This window comes from Melanotaenia boesemani, chromosome 13, assembly GCF_017639745.1.
Source record: "Melanotaenia boesemani isolate fMelBoe1 chromosome 13, fMelBoe1.pri, whole genome shotgun sequence".
NCBI classification, from domain to species: Eukaryota; Metazoa; Chordata; class Actinopteri; order Atheriniformes; family Melanotaeniidae; genus Melanotaenia; species Melanotaenia boesemani.
Genome location: NC_055694.1, coordinates 35,374,213 through 35,396,692, shown reverse-complemented (window position 1 = coordinate 35,396,692; position 22,480 = coordinate 35,374,213). Strand labels below are relative to the sequence as shown.

Sequence of the window (22,480 nt, the reverse complement as noted above, 5' to 3'; positions counted from 1 at the left end):
ACGTCTTCAGCATTTAGCGTTTAAATATCTGTAAAAATGACTTCTTACATTACACTCGATTTTACTTTTAGAAAACTTTTATTTCTTTTTAAGCATTTTTACAGGCTGCTTGTTATGTTGACTGCATGCCTAAAAGAAAGACGCGAGCTGCAGCGTTGGCCTTCTCCCTCCTTTCTCTCCGTTTGTCTTCCCAGCTTCTCTTCCGCTCCCTCCATGCGACACACAGCCCTCCTACAGCGACCTGAAGGACCAGCAGCTACTGTGTGAAACCTCACATACTGCAAACAAATAAATCTCGTCTTCTGCTTGTCCCATGACACCGAACACGCATGCATGTAAACACTCCAGCAAACAGAACAACACACACGGGCTCCTGTGATGCCTCATATTCAGTTCTCAGGCTGCCAGGATGCTGCAGCTCTGAGAAAATAACAAGTAGCACAATCTTCCTGCTCTTCAGCCAACATCTATTCTAGCATGAACCCAGTGTCCCCCGCTCCCTCCCCCGCATCCCCCACACCCCAGCCCCATCCCTGCCTCTGGAAGGTGAAGAAGCACAAAGAAAGGGATCAGAGCTTTTCCGATTCTTCTCTGGTTATTAACTACCATTTGTCCCCTCTGAGCCCCCCCAACCCAACTGATGCTCTTTTCTCATGGAAATCAGCCTGCTGTTGCTGCTGCCGCCACCACTGCAGCCGCTGCCCGCAGAGGTGCAAGGAATTGTGGGGGATTTTATGAGAAGACTTCCCTCCAACTCCAAAACAACTCTCTCTCTCTCTCTCTAACACACATATCAGAAGCACAGCCACGCACATCTCACAAGCATTGGTGTGTGTGAGGCGAACACACTCGCTCAATCACAAAGGCAAACATGAAACGTGCTGACTCTCAACCACAGGGGCATGGAAGTAATGGAAGGCCATGCATGGAAGTTAATGAGAAGAAGCTGGAAGAGCAGAGCAGCGAGGAATGCTCGGCCACCAGAATCACACCAACCATCAGGCCTTTACGGCTGCTTAGAAAATGTTTTTATTCAGTATGCACAGCCTAAAAATGCTAAATAAATTATCAAAAATATAAGTTTGCAGAACCAAATTCATGTCTACCATGAGCGCAACACCAGCTTTATCTGTTACTGCAGCCAAAACAACAACTCCACATTACACTTAAAAGGTTTAAGAAATGAAACCTGCAGCAGCCTGCAGGGCACATCCATCCCCGCCTGGCTGGCTAGTGAGACAGCAGCAAACATCAACACATGGGTCTCAACTTGCACAGCAAAGACAAAAACAAAGGCATTGTCTCGTGACAAGCTCACTTCCATTTCCTTATTATGTAGCTGGAGGCCTTGATGGCACATGCTACACCCAGGCTTGCAGGAGTGGAGTGGTGGGAAAAACCAACCTGGACCAGCGTCAGCAGGCTGCACTGGTCTGAAATCAGCTCATTACTGGATATCAATCAACACTTTTTGTTTACCACTAAAGGGCCAGTTGTAGTGCCGGTGTTCCTGCATGTGCAGCTCGCTGAGGTATTCCCTGCTTGCACACATGAATCACAGGCGAAAGCATCTTTTTTCTACATTAACTGTGAGAACACAGAATAATATTTACGGCACAGTTCAAGCTGATCATTAGCATCAACATGTAATGGCAGTAACTCTGCTTTTCTCTGCTTATTCAGGGCAATAAAAATCCATCTACAACTTTTTCTGTTTTCATGCTTTCTGACCAAATCTGTTGTTTCCACAAAAGCAGGCTCAACTCAGTTTCATTTATTTAACTCCAGCTCTCAACAACCTGACAGGCTGTCTTCCAGCTTTACTTTACCTTTAAAGAAGATTCAATAGTCTAATGAAGTTGGGAAAAAACTGGCAAATGAACTGAATAAAAGCTGCTTCTCTGCAGAAGAAACGAGTTTTCCTGCACAATGGCAGGATGTGTTTGAAGCTGCTGTCATGAAAACACCTTAAATAACCCAAAGTTCAGGCTGAGTTCACGCGGTTTGCTCCGCAGCCAAACAAACTGGGCATCTTGTAATGAAGGACAAAGCATCGCTGCAGCAGCAGAAACAGCGCAGCGCAACGCGTCTGCGGAATATTCTGAGGAAATCAGCTCATTTCCACTGAAATGACAAGAATAAAATAAATCAGAACAAACCTGCAGCAGCAGCAAGCTCTCAGTAACAAGTGCGTAAATTCAGCCCACACATTGAACCCAGTCACCCCCTCCCCCTTCTCTCTCTGGAAGGGTCTTGGTTGTTATTTACCAGCTTGCAGGGAAAGCGCACGCACACACACACGCACACGCACACACACAAACTTCCGATCTGTGACATAAACCATCACCAAGCGGCTGGACGAGCCAACCTGGCCTCGTGGGCTGATTATCAGTCCCCAAACTTTTCATCTAGAGAACACTGATGAGAAAAACTCCGCTTCCATAAACTGCGACTTTCCGCAAACTCTCCTGCTCTGCAGAGAAAGTTTGCGCACCGCGGGACGTCTGTCTGCGCTGCGTCCACACGCAGAAACATTCCACCAACTCACCGGATCGCCGAAAACTTTGCAAAGAACATCAAACGTCAACAGCGAGGGGCCGCTGGACAAAGTGGAGCAGCTTCACGCGCTCGCGTCTCAGCGGATTCATCGGCTTCGTGGGGCTGAGAGGCGATCGCGTCCGCAGCCGCGTGAAAGTCCAGGCTCCTTCCAAGCTGCCACAAACAGCGAGAAAAATAACAGCGAGGCTGCGCAAAGTCGAACTGCGCGACGGTAACACCGCGTTCACAGTTCAAAGCGTCCCGCACGTCGATGTGTCAGCCAGCACGAGCTGCAGAAAAGTTCTTTTCAAGGCCAGCATGCACGCACGAGGACGTGCAGCCGCATTATGAGGTCTTACAGGGAAAGAAGAGCAGAAAAAAACGAGCAGTTTACCCACCAAAAACTTTCCAGCCCCGCATTAGTCAGACTGACATGGAGTCCCGGTAAGCGTCCATCCCGGACCCCGGAGCACAATCCCGCCGTGGCAGAACCCACGAGATCTGCTGTTTGGTTATTTTTTCTAATTTTTCCAACAATTTTTCAGCGTTCGCGGCCTGAGCGCGTGCCTGGCTCTGCTCAGGCTGCAGTTCTGGGGCGGTAAGCATTGTGGGAGCGTGACGTCAGGCCACTTCACAAACTTTTTTTTTAAGCGACAGCAGCGAACCGGTTCTTCCTCCCAGTCCTCCCAGTCGCAGCTCCTGACCCAGTTCACACACCTGCACACACTTCCTACACCCTGCACATTCATCTGTGAAAAACAAATCCTTGAGCTTCTTTTATTTTAATCTCCTTTTCTATTTTTAAATATTACTCTTGTATATTTGAGTTCTTTAACTTTTCAGCTTCCATTCAAACAGATTTGATTTTTGCACGTTTATTAGAATCAGCGTCTGCATCTAATTTTAACAACAAGTTCGTTCCTTCTGAGGCTAATTTCTCAGCCTGTTAATGATGTTTTTCATTTGCTTTCTTTTTTTCTTTCTGCTCATTTGTTCTCGTTTCCCCTGAAACTCCAAGAGAAGAAGAGAAAATGTGTTCGTCCTTATTTTCACAACATGTAAAAATTCGTTTTCATGAATTCATATTTATCACTTCAACTTCCTGATAAATCATTTTCAAAACGAAAATGTGGAGAATATGACTGTTTGTAGCTTGTACCTGATACAAACCAGTTTTATTTCATTTATTGAAGTTTAATACTTTATTTTTATTTCATTTTATTTTATTTCAAGAATAGATTAAAAAGGGAAAATGAATAATTTTTTTATTTTAAGTTGTGAGCATTACAGAGCAGCACGTGTTAAAGGATAAGGGTGGAGGTGGTGATGGAGGTCCTCTCCCACCTTGTGTAGTTTTTTTTGGGGGGGGGGGGGGATTAGGTCCTGAAGGGGAGAGGGGTGAAAGGATTACTTCCAGGGCACATCAGCTCGTTTCCTCGTCACCCTGCCTGCCCCCGCACCTCCTCTCGGCCCTCCGCAGGCTCCCACCACCTCCACCGCGCCCGCAGGGTGTTTGTACAGAGGCAGAAAACGGGTGGGGGAGCAGGGGTCTTTAGTAATGCTGCCTTCAAGTGCAGTTTATGGCTATCAGAGAAAGATTCTTATTTTTTTCTTCTTCTTTTATTTTTCTTTTCTTTTTGTTAAAGACTTTAATAAAAACTAAAAGCAACATTTTTTAATAAAAAATGTATTATTATTTTTTAAAAATAATTATATTATGGTCTGTCTGTCATGCTGTTTGATTCAAAATGCTCCAAAAATTTCCACAAATCTTCTGGTTAGCCTTTAAAAAATTAAAACTGCGTTAAAAACTTTATTTATATATCAATTCATATTTAATTTTTCTTTTTATTGCGACATTTCCGACAGAACTTGAATGCATCAGCGGTCTCGGAGCGGGGCAGAAAACGCCTGTTGCTCAGTCTGGATGAAGATGAAGAGGAGGGGGAGGAGGGGGAGGAGGGGGAGCTGTGAGCTGGGGAGGGGAAGGTGCTGGAAACGCTGCGGGTTCTCCAGGCTTTACCTGCTGCTGAGTTCTTAAAGTTTAAAACTCCGTTTCTGCCCCTGAAGATGCTTCGTGGATGGAAATGACTTTTCTCCTTTTTATCCTCAGAAAATGAGAAAATTTTCTGTTTGAATTGCGGCCTAAATTCCATGTTAATTATTTTACAGGCGACGATTCAACTTAATCATAAGGTTCATAAACAGGCATTTAATTAGACGTTGTTAGTGAAAACTGAAAGCTTATTTAAAAGAATTATAAAAAGAATAATTGCTACAAGTGAAATATTTCACTCAGAAAATTCTGTTTAGATTATAAAATACGGGAAAAAAGTTTTAATAATTTCAGGTGCTCTTATTTTCAGAAAGTAATCCAGATAAATACATTTTAGCCGTTTTTTTGAGGTTTTATAACCAGTTTTTAAAGTAACTAAATTAAGATGAAGATGCCCTTTAAGCTCTTTTTATTTAATTTAACAGTCCCAATTTAATTTAACACATATTATAATTATTATAAACTGTCTTTTTCTTTTTAGCCCCTAAAACATAACATAACATATAATATCTGTTTTCTGACACAGTAAACTATCATAAAGGTGAGAAAATATCCAGTTATCTGGGTCAGATGTGAGAAAATGTCTTTAAATTTGCAATTAACCATTTCAGGGATTTAAAAGGGAGAAGATTTGATTTTTTCAGTAGATGTTGCATCAAAGAAATGAAAGTTGCACGAAGCCTCCGTTTAACCGAGTCCATTTTTAGACTGAAGAAAGTTGTTTTGTTGGTCTGAAAGCTGCAGAGCATCATGATGTGGGTTAAATGTGGGGATCCTGATCCCTGATCCTCTCTAACCAGGTCAGAGGCTGAGGGAAGAGCTTTTAAGCAAACTCGTGCAGGTTTTCATGTTTTATAAATTTCTGCATTGACTGTTTTAATTGGAGAAACACAATAATTTGGGTTTATCATGAGAATATTTAGATTTTACCTGAATTGTTTAAGAGAATGAAATTAAACTTGAGTATTGTTTCAGTTTTGTGTTCTAAAATAAATTAATTCTTTAAATCGATTAGATCTGCACATGTTATTTATAATAAAAATAAACAACAGCTGATTAAATCTGTTAAATTAACACATTTTAAACATTTTGATGTAATTTTTTCCTCTGAAGGAACCAGAAACACGAACTGTCTGAGAGGCGAATCCTTCTTCTGTTGTAAATTATTGAGTTTGTCCACATGCTTGTTGAAATTTGTATAAAAATCCCTTGAAAATGGAGGCAGAAGATGCACAGTTATTAAAGATAAAACAGGTTATAACAAGTTAAAACTACATTTGAAGATGTTTTCAGAGAAGCTCTAAAGATTTCCTGCAGGGGAAACATGCCTTCCCTGATAATGGGAGAATTCATTCCTCGGACGCTGGTTTACCTTCCAGCATTGAGCTTTCCCAGATGTGTACGTGGCGCTAACGGAGCTCCATACCATCAGAGAGGAAGCCGCTGGTCCCATTCTTCTCCGCTCCAGTTCAGAAGATGACTCATCCAACCACACAGTTTTCCACTTTGGTGTTTCTGAATCATCTTCACACATTCTTCGTTGTGTGATGGAGCTCTAACCTGCAGAAAACTGTGATCACAGATGATGATTTCTGGAAGTATTTCTGAATCCACGCAATGGTCGGCGGTCACATGTCTGAGGGCCAAAGGATGAGAGCATCCATACAGATCTTTCTACGGTAGACGCTCACACCCCTAACACACAGAAACTGGTGGAATTTTCTGTTTTGTTTTGTTTTTTTTTACATTGAGGAACATTTTTCTGAAATTGTTTCACAATTTGTAGATGCAGGTTTTTGCAGATGGCTGAACTTCTGAGAGGCTCTGCCTCTCTAAGGTGCTCTTCCCCCACTCCTTACTTTCTGCCCTTTTGTTGCCCTATCCCATCTTTTTAGAGATGTTGCATTAGATACAAGATGAAGGAATATTTGAATGGAATAATAAAAATCTCTAGCTTCCAACATGTGATATGTTGTATTCTGAAGAAACTTCTGGATTCTGGGAGGTCTGTTTTTACTGAGACTAAAGCTGAGATGCACACATTGCCTCTGGCTGATGTTGCATCAGATTGTGATGGGTGGAAACCACTTCACATGTAGTCCTGTAGACGTGTTCTGGAGGAGTAGCATGTGGAAACAGGAATGTTCATACAAGGACTTCTTGTGGCGGTTTTCCATCCAGCCCTCTGGTGAAATGTCCACAAGAAAAATGACCAGCAGCTGAGAGAATGTGGCTTCCTGCTCAGGGTCAGTATCTTGGAAGGGACTGGAAATCCACCCTGAAAGTCTCACCTCCAAATATAGACTTTATTCTGTCTACATTTTGATGCAAAGCCAACTCATGTACAACACGAGGTGAGAATGTGATCCTCCAGAGTTATTTTCATGTTTGACTGCAGGAAACGAGGTTTGCTGTGAGCCTGGGTTGATGGCGTGTTGGATGCTACCGCGCAGCCGGAGGAAGTCTTGCTTTCCCACTGCAGGAAGACGAGTTTCTGACTGCAAACAAAAACTCAAACCACCAAATATTTCTAGCCTGAGTTGTTGTAGATGGTGAAATTCTGCTTCTTTCATGCCCCACTGAGTGGCTTTTAGCTTTCGCTTGTCCATTAGCAAACCTGATCCTCTAAACTGAGCCTGCTCTGAAGCATCATGCTGGTATTTCAGCCATATTCTGCTGTGAGAACTTAACTTTTCATGCCACAATATTTTTCATATTGAGAAACAGATGGAAGAAGTTTGTGTCTTTCAGCTTTTAATGTGAGGATGCTATAAAACAAATAAAAACTGGACAAGAATAGACAATAGAGGACCAGATGGCTAAAAGATGAATGAAGTGAAATGATTTCCCAGCAAGAAGAGGGAGGCTTCTGTCATTGTTCCATTGTTTGTTTATTTGGATTATGGTGTGGTTGCTGCAGCCGAAGTCAGGTTGATTGCAGTTGTTGCACGGTGGTCTGTTATTTAGAGCAGTGGAGTGATTTTTAACTATCTTATGAAACACCACATCATGACTTCTTTTGTCTCCCTTGTCTCTCCAAACTGTCCAGAAAAGGGTTTTCCATCCACAGATTGCTTTGGAAGCCCAGCAGCAGAGGCCAAACCCCCTGAATGTCTCAGCCTACCACACACCTAATCAGGCCTGATTAGATGCTCCATAAGGGAGGAGAAAGCCAGCTTTTCAGAAGCTCTGATGACAGGACAGTGAAAAAAAGATGGGCTTCCTTAAATAAAGCCCTCACCAGACACTGAGCAGAAACACGTGTTCACTGAAGCAAAACAGAGTTAAAGCTTCTTTGTTTTAACACCATCTTAAAGGCTGCATGCAAACACACACATGCATTTACTGTATATCTTGGCACAACGTTTTCATTCTCATCTGCCCCACCCAAGAGATCCAAAATCAGCATCAGTCAGCACGTTAGCAATTAGCATGTGGGACAATTTGTTAACATCTGGAGTGTATTTTCTTGCCACCAAAACCCTGAGCAATCCCTTCTTACAGGGTGGGAAATGGCTGTGTGTGTTTTATGTTTTGTTTCAGACAGATGGGCGGTTTACATCAGTGAAGATGACCGATAAACAGCTCAGAAAGGAAATGCCGGGGCAGCTGTACAGATGAGGCTTCAGGTCCCAGTGAGTCTGGTTCATGGGTTTAGAAAGAAGAAAGGGAACAACTTTTCCTCTTCTTATTGGTACTGGATGATATTTGGGTAGAAAAGGAACAGAAGGGCCGTCATATTTGTGGTTTGATGGTCTCTGATGTTTGAAAATCATCTGACTCTCAAACACAAAATGTCACACAGCTTGCGATGCTGCTGAGATGATGCCTGCACCACGACGCCGTCACATGCTGCGAAGTGTGGCGTAACCTGCAGCAGCTGGCTTGAGATAAAGTCTGGGTAGTGCAGAGCAGAAGGCAGGGAGGTCTATCTGGGCTGGGACTGGGTTTTCTGAGATGAGGTGGGGTATCAGGGCACCGACAGCCAGCACCAGCGGCCTGCAGCAGGCTGATAAGCTGCTCGGGTGGAGCAGAGCGTCCTGTCCAGCTACACCAGCCCGTCTGTGAAGGCACGCCACAGCTGAGAGGAAGGCTAAAAATAACAGCAGACTTTGTGTTTCACCTCATGAAGGTTAATCAGTCGCTCTGCGTTGTTTGCTTGTTTGTTTGCAGGATTACACAGAAAGCTGTGGGCAGGTGTGCCTCATGTTTTTACCACTTTAGGTCAATAAAGATGGGCTTCTTAAAGAAACCTTCATGGTGAGTTAACCGGTTTTTGATTGAAGATAGTTTTGTTATTCTTGTTTTCTTCCACAAAAATATGGAGTTAAAATGTTTGGAACAGATTTTCTCCTCAAATATCTGTTCTTGTTTGGTAAATAACATTTTATTATAGTGTTAGAAAATTCAAGACAGACCACTAAACAGCAACATTGGGTCCAACTTGGCGTATAAATAAAGCGACTGGATTGTTTTAAATCTAAATAAATATGCACATTTTATGATGTTGGTGTTTGTTTCTGTGTTTGGCAATGAAAACCGTGTGTAGCATATCCGAAACTACAAGAAATTCATATTTGCAGTTACTTGTCAGACACATCTCCATCTCTTAATGCAAAAATAAATTATTTTGTCACATGAAAGTTTTGTTAGCTCTGCTGTTATTATCTTCGTCTATAAATAAATAAAGAATAAAGCATAAATCCCAGCTGAGAAAAAACAATTAACTTTGTGAAGCAAAAAGCAACAAAACTTAAAAAAGATTTCTGACAAGTATTTTGTACGTTTTGACCCATTTAAAGCACATTTCCACCTCACAGCACACTCAACACACACTGAGCAATAAAACCTTTCTTAAAGTTTCTTTATGTCATGGTTTCTATCCTAACATGAATCACACAAATAATTAATATTTTTTCAGATTACTTTTTAATTTCTCCAGTAGAAATTTAAACTAAAATGTTTTTAACCATACATATACATATACATATATATATATATATATATATTTGATCTCATTGGTATTTTTTTCTAATATCAGCCATTTTCTCTGGTGACCTTTGTGACTAAAAGTGTCTTATTTACCTTTAATAAAACCACACACACACACACACACACACACATTTACACATTAGTTTAAAACTATTCACTCTAACGTCAGCATTTCATTTGGAAGAAAAGTGGGGATATTTAAGAGTTTCTCTTCATTCTGCCAGGTTTCCCGTTGCAGGCAGACGCTGGGAATCATGGCCTTTTTGACAGTTAAATTATAGAAGCGTGGGCCTCTGAGAGTGATTTCTTTGGAAGTGTGTAAATTTTTCTGATTATCGAAACGTTGATTAGATTTGGATGAGAAACTTGTTTCACACACACACAATGGAAAAGAATTAATAATTATAATAAAAATCTTGGTGTCCCTCGTGGTCTCTCAGCTCCATAATATAAATAATAATGCCAGGATTTCCTGCATCTGCCCATTATGGGGAACCAGTGGATTTGGTGGAATGAAGGCATGGCCTGCTCTCCAGGCTGATGTGGCTAATGACGTGTAAGAGGTCCCATTAAGAGCCATGGAAAGAGTGGAGCGTACAATCAACAAGCACCTCAGGAAGCGGCTTGGAAAACCTGCTAGCTTCACATCAGTCAGGCTGTACATCAGATCTGGGCAATTATAACTACCTCTGTCATTCCTGGTCGAGGAATTCCAGGTGGCAAAGTGCAGGGATGCCGCGACCTTTAGGGACTCAAGTGACATTAAGGTCCATGAAGCCGGAGTACAAACCAGATCAGGACGAAAGTGGGATGCTTCTACAGCACTAGCCCAAGCAGAGGGACATCTTATGATTAAAGATATCATCGGAGGCCTCTGCACGGACAGAAAAGATCTGGGAATGACCCACTTCCAAAAGTGGAAAAAGCCAACCAGAGGGAGCTGACAGCGATGGTCCAGGCTGAAATAAGGAACCTGGAGGAAGAGATGAGAAAGGCAGGAGCAGTGGAACTAGGTTCCCAGGGTGCCTGGACAAGGTGGGATCTCCCAAAAAGGAAGCTCACATGGACAGACCTATGGAGACTCGAGCCTTCCGTCTTGCTATGCCACCCTACCAACTCCTGTGAACCTGCACAGATGTGAAATAAAAGACATCCCTATGTGCAAGCTCTGTGAGAAAAAGGGACATATGGCACATATGGTGTCAGGATGCAACATCGCTCAATCCCAAGGCAGGTACAGGTGACAGTCGGGCTCGCTGACATCGTAGGGCAGGCAAGAACCCGCAAACGCCAACCTACGGGAAAGCCACCGTGCACCTGCAATCTCCTTTGTGAAGGAGGGGGTAAAGTCAGCAGGGCCTCCTGCAGTCAGCTCAACAGTGGGAGCTGAGAGTGGACCTAAAGGGAAGGCTCCAGTTCCCGGATGGCGTCCACACAACCTTACAACCAGATGCAGTTTTGTTCTCCGCTTAAGGGAGGAAGATCCTCCTCGTGGAGCTCACTGTGCCGTGGGAGAAGGGGTGCGAAGAGGCACGCCAGAGGAAAAAGGAGCGCTGCAGTGACCTGGTGCAGGACTGCAGGGACAAAGGTTGGCAGACCCGGTTGTACCTGATCGAGGCAGGGTGTAGAGGCTTCCCAGCTCAATCAGTCTGGAAGGTCTCATCAGCAGTGAGGCTGACAGGGAATGAGAGGAAGAAGGAGGTGCGAAGACTGGGGGAGCCTCCTGTTGGCTATGCAGTAAGAGAGGGGAGGCAAGCTGGAAGCCAGGAGGGAGTGTGGGTGGCCACCTGTACTGACCCGCAGCAGGAGGGTGTTATGGTGGAAACACCCCATGACTGCTAGCAACCATCTGACCACACAACCTCCTGGCTAAAGGCTGCGGTCATTAAGCAATGACTGAAAGTAGAAGCATCCCAGGATGTATTTTACCACTCAGATATCCCTACTTTTCTTCCAAACCAAATGCTGACGTTAAACGATTTTAAGATGTAACAGCAGTGAGATTAATCTTAATGGAAGTCAATGGGACACGTTTGGCCACGAATGTCACCAGAAGGTGCTAAATTCTTCTGCACGGGATACTGCATAAAGTCACGGCACTTGCTGCAACACATCCAGAAAGATCACCAACAAAAACAAAACAGTTGAGGAAAATGGACAAAAATTTCACAAGGAAGGCATAAGGGATAAAGTATTTTTTAAAAATTCTTAGTTTATTTATTTTTCTAAGCTTGAATCCAGAGTTGTTTCTGAAGGCACAAAGCTGCCACAAAGAGATAGCTGGGAAAAGATTTCTCTCCTCTAAAATAAATGCCTGCAGGAAAACATGCTTAGTGTTTATATTCTGCACTTTTATCTTTGTTTTTTTATTATTTCAAGACAAAAATCTTTACTTTCTGATCTGTTCCTGGATTTCCGACGAATGAGCTGTAGAAATATCAGGCTTCTGCATGTTGTGTCACAGTTTTCAGCTGAACTGAAAGCCAGGTTGTCAGTAACAACAGAAAGGTCAACAGGAGGCGGATTGTTTTGAGGTTGACAAGCTGATTTCCCGCTTGTGAAAGGCCACGGGCGGTGTGACAGGCCTGTTTTTCTGTACCAGCAGTGAGATGGAGGCAGAGGTTCAAACAGAGAGGTGAAATGGGGAAACACGAACATGCCTGCATGTTCTGATGAAGAGCAAACACCTTCCTCTGAAGCATCACACGGTAAAGTTGCATGTGAGGAACTTAAAGATTCAAAAAGGGAAATGAAATAGTTAAAACACTAGACAGTGACGCATAGAAACATAAACAAGTAGGGGTACATTTTCATGCTTCATTTGGTTGTTTTCATCCACATCATTCATCCACCTGAATAAAGTCTTTCTCTGCTACTCACTTTCTGTTTCTTTCTCATACGCCGGCTGTGAGTTGTGGTTCTTTGCATTGTTATCATTGCTGTCATCTCTAACAATGAAAAACAGTGTGTGTTCAAGGGATGGGGGAGGAGCAGACAGAGAGAACGACAGGAAAAGAGGGAAAGAGCAGCCAGCTGTCGAGCATCAGAAAGAAGAAAAACGAGAGTGATCGAGTACAAAGAGAGCAGACGTTATGGGCTGGCTGAGCTGCAGGATGCAGGGAGAAGAAGTATCCTTAAAACAACCCGATCATACTCTTCTTTGTGAAGATTTGACTGAATTGGATCTAGATATAGAAACAAATCAAACTTTTTTTAGTTGCATACCATTTGTTAAATCTTATTACTCCATTCTCGGCTTTGATTATTTGCAGTAATTATCAACAACAAATTGTCTCTCAGCCTCACAGCAGAGGATAATCCTCCCTTAAACGCAACATATTTAAGCAATTATCAGTTGATTCAGTCAAACAAGGCAGGCTGGCAGACAATCCACTCATCTGAACATTTTGAGACGCACCCAGGCTGCATGTTGCCGTGCCGACCCAGCACATGGCCTTGGAGCATGTTGAGCACACATGTGAACATGTATTGATGAACATATAATGACAGAGCTCTGGAAGCGCTGCCTTCATTCCTGCCAAGGCATTATCACTGGACTGATTAGCTCCATCTTTCTTAGCACTGGTTTTTTTTAACCCAAATATTGACGCATTACTGCTAACGTACAGCTTTATTTGTTGTCATGGAATCAAGGAAAACAGTGTTTGGGTTGTACTAAGTCTTTTTGAATACACTAGCTAAGACCACAATCCCACTTTTATAAATCGTACTTTATCGTAAAGGAATTACTCCAAAGAAGTGTGAAACTTTCTAAAAGTGGCTAGCTTTTTTCAGCTAGCTCTGGCTAATGTTAGCCAAGACTTTATTCAATCCATTTTCAAAAATGGAGAAAAAATGAACCTTTAAATGATTCTGTAGACACTTAAACAACAGAAACTAGTCCCATTCCACAAAGCTAGCTAGTTAGCGGTTTCAAACACATTTCTCCCTCTGTTTCTCTTTATTAACCTACATGTTGGCACATGTTCAACTCGAGGAAATGAGCAAGCGGTTAGGAAACAAGCTATTTAATAACTGCTGGTTATCAGGGACTCAGAGGTTTGCTCAATAGAAACACTTTAAAGCAGGAGATAGCATGTTCAATCCTTCTGTCCCTTTTCTATCAGTTATCAAAAACAACCAAGAGATACTTGAACTCCTCCATCTGCATTTTTAGAGCAAAAAGTGTGGCCTCGTTTAGCCGTGTGGCTTTGCCTTTCAGCTAAAAACAACTAACATGTCGCCACAAGAACAGCATCATCTGCACAAAAGAGATGTGACCAGCAGATTCCCATGCCAGATGGATTCCTCTCGTCTGCTGCTGTCAGTAAAAAAGCCACACTTTAATATGTTTAATAGTAATAATCCATTCAACTAGTCTCACAATGGCCAAAAGATCTGACAAGGAAACGATGACACAGATTATTGTCAGCAGTCTATTCTGTCTCTGTGTGATTATTAGATAAATGAAAGAAAATATGATTTTTATTAAAGCAGCATTTGAGATATAAAAATAAAGAGCAAACAAATAGCATAAAAAGCAGTTTCACAACTTCAGCTCCTCATTATTTATCTTTACTCTTCTATTTTTATTATACATTATATAAGATTTCTTCTTTCTGCTCCTTTTCATTCAGGTGTTTAAAAATGTTGTTTTGAGTGTTTTTTTTTTTTTTTTATTTCTTGTAAGAAATTAAATAAATATTAAAAAGAAATATTTGCTATAAACATCCTCATTTAGGGAGAGCTGTGTCAAATTAACTTCAGTTTAGATTGAAGTGTTTCACACAATATTCACCCTGATAAACCAAAAAAGTTTTTAAGAAGAGGAAGAAGATCACAAAAATACGTCCCAGATGCTGCACAGCAGAAATGTAAAGTGTTTCTTGTGAAATGATTATTTTGTTTTTATCATTTTAGCAGCTGCAGAACTTTATTATGACCAAGTTGTCATTTTAATTGTTATATATGGAATATTTACAGTGTCCCTTGAACTCTGTCTTCAGACAGCAAAGCAAATTTACATGTTTTATCAAAAATTTAAAGGGGATAGGATCCCAGTGAGATAAGCTAAAACATTGATCTTAAATTAATCTAATTAGAACGTTTTCTTCTGCTTTTACTGTTCTAGTTCCTGATCCTGAAAGGATGCCGCAGATGTCTCAGATTTTCCCAGCAACTGAAAAGAGTTTGTGAGCAGTCAGAGCGTTGTAGGTGGGATTAACCTTCTGTTAATCAAGACAAGTTCAGGGTAGGGTACATACAGACACAACTTTATTCAGTTATCTTGTTTTTGCTTATTTTAAAGCAGGTTTTAAACCAATCTGACTCTCACAAACAATCGATATCAAATCAATTTTATTTATAGAGCCTTTCTTCATGCACAAAGCAACACAAAGTGCTTTGCATAATAAAGCCAAATTATGCATATTGAAAACAAAATTTAAAAGATTTCACACACCAGAGTGTATAACAAAGAATTAAAAACACACCTCATAATAGTTCACACACAATCGCACACAAACTCACACACACAAACAAAGCGCATGTTCCCACAGCTCAAGCCACTAGGTGGCAGCAGGTGCGCCTTCAGTCTAGTTCCACTGCTTTAACAAACCCAACGAAGAAGAAGACGAAGAAGAAGAAGAAGACGAAGAAGAAGCGTCAGAATGGCAGTTAGACAGCAAACAAATCAACTCCTGATACTGATTTGTTTCCTTTCTGTGCTTTTACGCCAGACTTGCCGGAGCTTCGCGGCGGAGCTGGAGTGGGATGAGAGCGGCTACGTGCTGTACTGTCCCTGCATGGGTAGGTCTCCCTCTCTTTGCTTCGTCCTGGGACGGAAACTTTGCTTCGTAAGTTCAGTGTTCTCCTGAATTATGACCAAGGTGTGTGTAAAAGGGCCAAAAAGCATCTAATCATCCGGTTTTAATTGGCAGGACGATTGTAGCCACTTAGCTCACAGCTTCAAGTTCAGATAAAAATTAACGACCTAACTGTCCGAAAGTAAGTTTCCACCGCACTCATCGAACAAATGGAAAAAGGATCCTCCACATGAGCCTTAGTCTTAATTTGGCATGAGAGGAAGGCAGATTTTTCTGTTTTAAATGACTTTGTGACATTTTAAGGTGCTGTATCTTACCGTTCAGGTCGCTTTGGAAACCAAGCAGACCACTTCCTGGGATCTCTGGCCTTTGCAAAGATGCTAAACAGAACCTTGGCGGTCCCTCCTTGGATAGTGTACCGCCATCACACCCCTCCATACACTAATGTAAGTGTGTATTTACCCTCAAAGACAAGCTGTGAAAGGTGTAGGTGCACAAAGCATTTTACATTTGGTTTTATACAGGCTGGGATATATAGTAATTCAGCCAACCATCATTTATTTATATACTGCCAGGTAAATGGAAATGGGTGCAGCAGTTTAATGGAGGAGCCATCCCTCCAGGTGACCCGCTGAGGTCCAGGTTCTGGGGAGGATATGTCCCTCCAGGTGACCCGCTGAGGTCCAGGTTCTGGGGAGGATATGTCCCTCCAGGTGACCCGCTGAGGTCCAGGTTCTGGGGAGGATATGTCCCTCCAGGTGACCCGCTGAGGTCCAGGTTCTGTCTTTTTTTTTTTTTTTTTTTTTTGGTGGATTGATTCGTAGGTCAGTCTAAAGTAGCTGAACAAACAGAAAAATAAATTCCTGACAATGTTCAGGTACAGGGACCAGACTGAAAATGAGTGGAAATGCAGAAAACGTCAAAAGGAAAAACTTTGAAAGACATCAAGAAAACCTGGAGAACGTCCCTGACCAGGTCAGATCACAGGCAGTGCAGCTTTTCATTTTCATTTCATTTATTTATTTGGCACATGTTAAAAGACATAATACAAAAAGTATTTATATAAAAACAGTACAAGTGCAGGGAGAGGCAGAAAACCCATACGGCTTATTTTATAGGCTCCACCTCAAAGTTACATTACAGGAGAATTACATTTTTGTTCATTTACAATTTATACAATATAAATTACAGTTCCACAAATCAATGGGATTTAATTAGAACTTTTTTCAAACATTTCTTATAAGATTTTAATAACCTATTACTTTCTGCCAGATGTGAAAATTGTTTCCATAATATGCAGCCTCTGTATCTTAAAGAAAACTGAGCTCTGGATGTGACATATTTAGGTACATGAAAGTGTTGTGATTGACGAGTATTGTACCTGTGAACCTCTGCATTAGTTTTAAAATAAAGTATAAAATGTTCGGGGATAGTACTTGGATGGAATTGCATTTTATACATGAAGATACACATTTGCATAATATTGAGATCATAAATATTAATATTAAGTTTGTAAAATGAACCATGGGACGGAGTCAAAGGCTTAGAATGAGTTGCAGTTCTGACAAAACGCTTTTGAAGGATCAAGATTTTATTGAAAGCAGATGGATCGGTGCATCTCCCAAACAATATTGCAATATGATAAAAAAGGATAAATCAAACTGTAATATAGAGTAAGTAAGCATTTTTCTTCTGTTGTTTTATTCCCTCTCTTCTCTCCTGCTCAGGTTCATGTTGCTTATAGTCAGTTCTTCCAGCTGGAGGCCTTGTCAGCGTACCACCGTGTGGTCAGTTTGGAGGATTTCATGGAGAAGCTGGCTCCTAGACACTGGCCCCCAGGACAGAGGAATGCTTACTGCTTTGAGACGGCAGCACAGCGGAGTCCAGACAAGAAGTCCTGCCCTATGAAGGTCAGAATTTTACAGAAACCTGTTTGTATTTATCAGATGATCTGTGACCGTGAGTGAAAGGAGGGTGAATTGCTGCCCTCTGCTGGCACAGAAGCAAGCAGGTGTTGGATTTTACATCAGACGTTCCTGATCCTGTGTGAACGCTCTGGTCTGAACTGATGGTTCTGTGTTATTTTCAGGACGGGAATCCTTTTGGTCCATTCTGGGACTATGTTGGTGTGGAATTTGACATGTCAGTTTTGTTTGGAGGGATTTCCTTTAGTGCCTATCACCAGCCCCAGTGGATGAAGAGGTGAGTGTATGACCCAACGGCTTCACAGCGCCTTCTCACAGCTGGTAGAAAAGTCACAAACAACTTGTTTGGGTGACTTAAAACAGCTGTGAACCGGTGAGTTCTTCTTCTGCTGTTTTAATAGGTTCCCTCCCTCTGAACACCCCGTGCTGGCGATGCCTGGCGCTCCCGCTCAGTTCCCAGTGATCGAGGAGCACGTGGGCCTGCAGCGCTATGTGGTGTGGTCAGACAAGATGGCGGAGGAGGGGGAGGAGCACATCGCCTCCCTGCTGACCAGACCATATGTCGGCATTCACCTCAGGATTGGCGTTGACTGGGTGAGCTGACACCCTGAATTATACCTCCATTTGTCAATGTTTACTAAAACCGAGAAAAAAATGTTTGTCAACTGTTCCTGGTTTGAATGATAATCGTTTCATAGAATACCAAATAAAGTTCTGTAAAAGCATCTTAGAAAGCTGAGCAGAGGACAAACCGCGGCCTCTGCAGCTTTCGGATCATGAAATTCCTGAGCTTAGATTTGATTAAGCTGCATTTAAATCATTTCTACATTGATTTAGTTAAATATAAATTTATTTAACATTTATTTGTTTTAATAAGCAGGAAAGCGGCAAGAACATGACAAGCATTTCTTCTCAGAATTAAACAGCAGAAATAAAAGTTTTATACTTCATATCTGATGCATAGTTTGGATAAGAACCTTCGAACTTTGATATTCGCTGCAGCCAGTTTGCTGCCAACGTCTGCTCACGGACCGGGATGGACGCTGAGGCCAGTCGCTCACCGTCCTGATGACAGCGCTGCACACTAAACGTTTGTCTGGTCGTCAGATGGGTTCATTTCAGTTTACTAGTGGAATATGTCCCCTGGTGGGATGCTTTCCACGTCCACAGAGACGTCCATGATGTAAATATCTGCATTAGCTGCTTGGCTTGTTTGTCCTCACCGTGACACCAGTTTCAGCTCTGTGGTGCTCAGAGTTGTCCAGGTGGCATGAATGAGCTCGTAAATCATCACCAGAACCGCTTGTCCAGCCGTTACTATAGCAGCAGTTTTCTGTGATTTGATTGGTCAAAAAGAGAGCGGGTTCTAAGTTGGGGACCAGTTTCATCCCAGCACTGGACTCTTCATCTTCAGCTCAGTTTCTTCATGTTTGCCGGCAGAAAGTAGCCAGTAGAAACATTTTATTTATATAGCACTTTTCACACCAAAGAGCAACACAACGTGGATTCAGCATGATCTACAAGATGTGACGTACACACACACACACACTAGTGCTGGGCAGCGATTATTAATCACGATTAATGGCATTGTTACACATAAATGTCCTTTTCCTCTAGAAGCAGGCCTCCTGCTAAATGTGGAAAATGTCATAAATTCTGCTTTACAAACACAAACTCAGGGGTGTTCAACCTGCGGCTCCAGAGCAGCAAGTGGCCCTCTGGACGTCCCACCATGGCTCTTAATACACGGCTAAACATGCTAAAGAACTAACTCATGTCTTTAAATACAGATATAATAACAAATACAGGTTTTTTTTTTCTTGTTATAATCGCACTGAATTTCCACAACATGACTCAAAGTACCAGGAATATTTCTGTTAATCTGTTTTCTTGTCATTAGTTTAATAAATAAAAATTCCCTAGTTTTCAAACACATTTCCACAAATATCTACATCTCACAGAAGAAAGTCCGTTCATCCTTTATTTGCAAAACTTTTGTTTTTTCTTTATTTTAAAACCTAAAAACAGAAATAAAAACGTGGTTTTTCTATAGCAGATATTTATCAGAATTTTTTTCCAAAAGTCTGGTAACATCTGCGTCTCTAAAGGAGTTTTATTTAGCTGGCTGAGGGAAAAATGTCTCTTTGGATTGGAAAGGCTGCAGACCCCTGCACTAAACACATAAACAGGTTTAGCAGCAGTTTTCTCTTTAAACAGCAACAGTTAAAATATTTCTTCATATATAAAACCAAATATTTATGAGAAAGAAGGATGAAATGTTCAGGATTTACTAACTAAAAGGTAAAAAGTCAGCAGGATGGATTTAAAGCTGTGAAGCTGCTTCCTTCTAAACACAGAAGGAACAATATGTGATGAATATCAGCATCAGGTGAACAGACAGAAAGCAGGATGAGAATCTCACAGCTTCTAGATGGTGAGGAGAGAGAAATATTCACAATATGCACAATAACTTCCATCCATGCACCTTCACTGCTTCATTATCCAGGTTTCTGGATATAAATTCTCTAAACTTTCATTCTTAGCTTGACTGTTTAGCTTCACCTCTGCACCTGCAGCCTCCACTACCGGGAGTTAAGGGTTAACATCTCGTTTCTGGGTGTAGCGTCAGGTCTGTAGATGTAACTATAAACATGTGTGGTATCCACAGAAAGTCCAGAATCTCAGTAAAACCATTTCTATCACCAACACACACAGTTCAGACAACAATAATTAAAAGAGCAGCTACACAAAGTCCGAAAACATATGTAAACACAGATGATGTCTCCCCGTGTCCACCCCACGGCATGAACACAAACAAACGGCTCCTCTACTGAAAGCTCACATCTCACAGATTCCACAGCTGGAAGTTTCATCTTAATATGACCAAGATTCACCGAACCAGAGACAGAAGAAAACCCGATTTATGCTGCACGTTTGTATTAGTCAGAAAACATGTCTTACCTTTGCTGTCTGGCATAAATTAAAGCTGTGTTTATTTAAAAAAATAAATAAAAAGTTTCTCGTTGTCTTTTGGGAGCAGTTTCCTGTCCAACAATCCCGATGTTCTGCCATCTGCATTTAGACAAAGAGAAACGTCGGTTCTTCTTCTTCTTTCTTAAGTTCCAGACGGAAAACGTGTCTTCATGTTAAAAAGCCGCTCTCTCCTGGTTACATCTTCACCGCCGCAGCAGGGAAGGAGACATGGACGCCATGTTTCTGTCATCAAAGCCGGCGGCCAGAAAAAAAAACCTTAATGCACGATTAAAAAAATGACCGGGGTTAATTAATCGTTAGTTAACGTGTGATTAATGCGTTAACGTGCCCAGCACTAATATAAAGATAATTATAATGAAATCAGAATAAAATGAAATGGAACCAGAAGAGTGAATGAAGTAAACGAATTTCTTGAAGATGCTTTATGGACAGATAAAAAGTCCTGCACCGTTTCCACACAGTCTTTATAGATGGAACAACGATGAGGATTTACTTCCTCTGTGGCATGTTAGCGCTCTTTCATTTAGAGGTTTCTTTACTTTGGATTTTTCATTCAATTTTATGTTTAAATTTAAGTAGAACTGAAAACTTGACCACAGTGTCAAACGACACACCGTAGTGGATCTGACATCATCGGTCTGGTTGAGACCGTCTAGAGTGCACTCAGTATAATCTACCCAGAAGTTGTATGTAAAGTAGATTTATCCATCTGTGGCAACAGATCTGCTCTGAAGCCTCTGGACTCCAGTCTCTGGAAGTTCTGGAGTCCAGAACTTGAGGCATTTTCACCCATCGCTTGGGAATCTTGTTTGATCTGGATGATTTAAGTCTTGAATCTGTAAAAGAATGCAGGTGAAAACAAAACTTGTGTTTGAACTTTTACAGCAAAATGCCTGCAAGCTGCTGAAGAGTGGCGACGCCGGGCCTCACTTCATGGCCTCTCCTCAGTGCGTCGGCTACAACCGGCAGACGGCCCGTCCTCTCACCATGACCATGTGCCTCCCGGACCTGGCAGAGATCCGGCGAGCCATCAGACTGTGGGTGAAAAAGACCTCAGCTCGCTCCGTCTACATCGCCACGGACTCCGACTCCCACAGTTCCGATGTGGAAAAGCTCTTCAAGGGCGAGGTGGGTCCGTCTGCTTCGTTTACTCTGTCCCAGAGACGCTAAAGGTGGTTAATGTGCGCTTCACCGCTGCCTCTGCAGGTGAAAGTGGTGACTCTCCAGCCAGACTCCGCCCAGATGGACCTGTACATCTTAGGTCGAGCAGACCACTTCATCGGCAACTGCGTTTCCTCCTTTTCAGCTTTTGTGAAGAGAGAGCGGGATATCCATGGCCTTCCGTCTTCATTCTTTGGCATGGACAAGTCCAGAAAAGTAAACCACAAAGAAGAACTCTGAGCATCACATGGCCACCCTCTGGACACTGATGCTGGATGACTGTCACGAGAAAAGAAAAGAAAGGAAGTGTTTCGACACCGCCAGCGCTGCTACCAAAAAACCCTCGAGTCCGATTCAGGTTCCTGCCGTTCGCTGCCGACAACGTCATGTTTGTCTGTCCACACACGTTGGACCTCACCAGACCCTGGAAACGACGACATCTCTCAGCGATCACGTTCACCCCTTTCACCGATTCAAACCTGGACCAAACACTGAATGCTCACTGAGAGGGATGGATGATGGATGGATGGATGGATGGATGATGGATGTATATAGGATGGATGGATGTATGTAGGATTGATGGATGGTTGTTGGATAGATGTAGGGTGGATGGATGGATGTAGGATAGATTGATGGATGTTGGATGGATGGATGGATAGATGATGTAGGATGGATGGATGAATGGGTGTAGGATAGATGTAGGATGGATGGATGGATGTAGGATGGATGGCTGTTGGATGTGGAATGGATGGATGTAGGATGGATGGATGAATGGGTGTAGGATAGATGTAGGATGGATGGATGGATATAGGATGGATGGGCGTTGGATGGATGGCTGTTGGATGTGGAATGGATGGATATAGGATGGATGCAGGATAGATGGATGGATGTTGGATGGATGTAGGATGGATGGCTGTTGGATGTGGAATGGATGGATGTAGGATGGATGGATGATGGATGTAGGATAGATGGATGGATGTAGCATGGGT

General features: G+C 42.2%; 2 protein-coding genes across 7 annotated transcripts in view; one reads left to right on the top strand and one right to left on the bottom strand.

Annotated features, from left to right (window-relative positions):
* plagl2 (pleiomorphic adenoma gene-like 2) overlaps positions 1-3,136 on the bottom strand; it is a 75,036-nt gene extending 71,900 nt beyond the window's left edge. For 3 of the 4 annotated variants that reach the window (XM_042003128.1, XM_042003127.1, XM_042003133.1), the window contains exon 1: positions 2,937-3,136. The gene's annotated coding sequence lies outside the window, so the exon portion shown is untranslated. Of the gene's footprint in view, positions 1-2,548; positions 2,789-2,936 lie in introns of those variants that run through there. The other variant, XM_042003132.1, reaches the window with a different exon arrangement.
* A 5,567-nt stretch (positions 3,137-8,703) lies between these two features.
* On the top strand, positions 8,704-22,135 carry pofut1 (protein O-fucosyltransferase 1). Of its 3 annotated transcripts, XM_042005024.1 has the most exons (9): positions 8,704-8,854; positions 14,718-14,800; positions 15,325-15,394; positions 15,736-15,857; positions 17,139-17,321; positions 17,501-17,613; positions 17,738-17,930; positions 21,216-21,458; positions 21,537-22,135. In XM_042005024.1, exons 3-9 carry the CDS (start codon positions 15,391-15,393, stop codon positions 21,729-21,731), a joined length of 1,053 nt encoding a protein of 350 aa, XP_041860958.1. In that variant the 5' UTR covers positions 8,704-8,854; positions 14,718-14,800; positions 15,325-15,390; the 3' UTR covers positions 21,732-22,135. The 3 variants fall into 3 exon arrangements, with proteins under 3 accessions (XP_041860958.1, XP_041860957.1, XP_041860956.1); XM_042005023.1 differs by lacking the exon at positions 14,718-14,800 and having other exon boundaries at positions 8,707-8,854; XM_042005022.1 differs by lacking the exons at positions 8,704-8,854; positions 14,718-14,800 and having other exon boundaries at positions 15,194-15,394.
* The last annotated feature ends 345 nt before the right edge of the window (positions 22,136-22,480 follow it).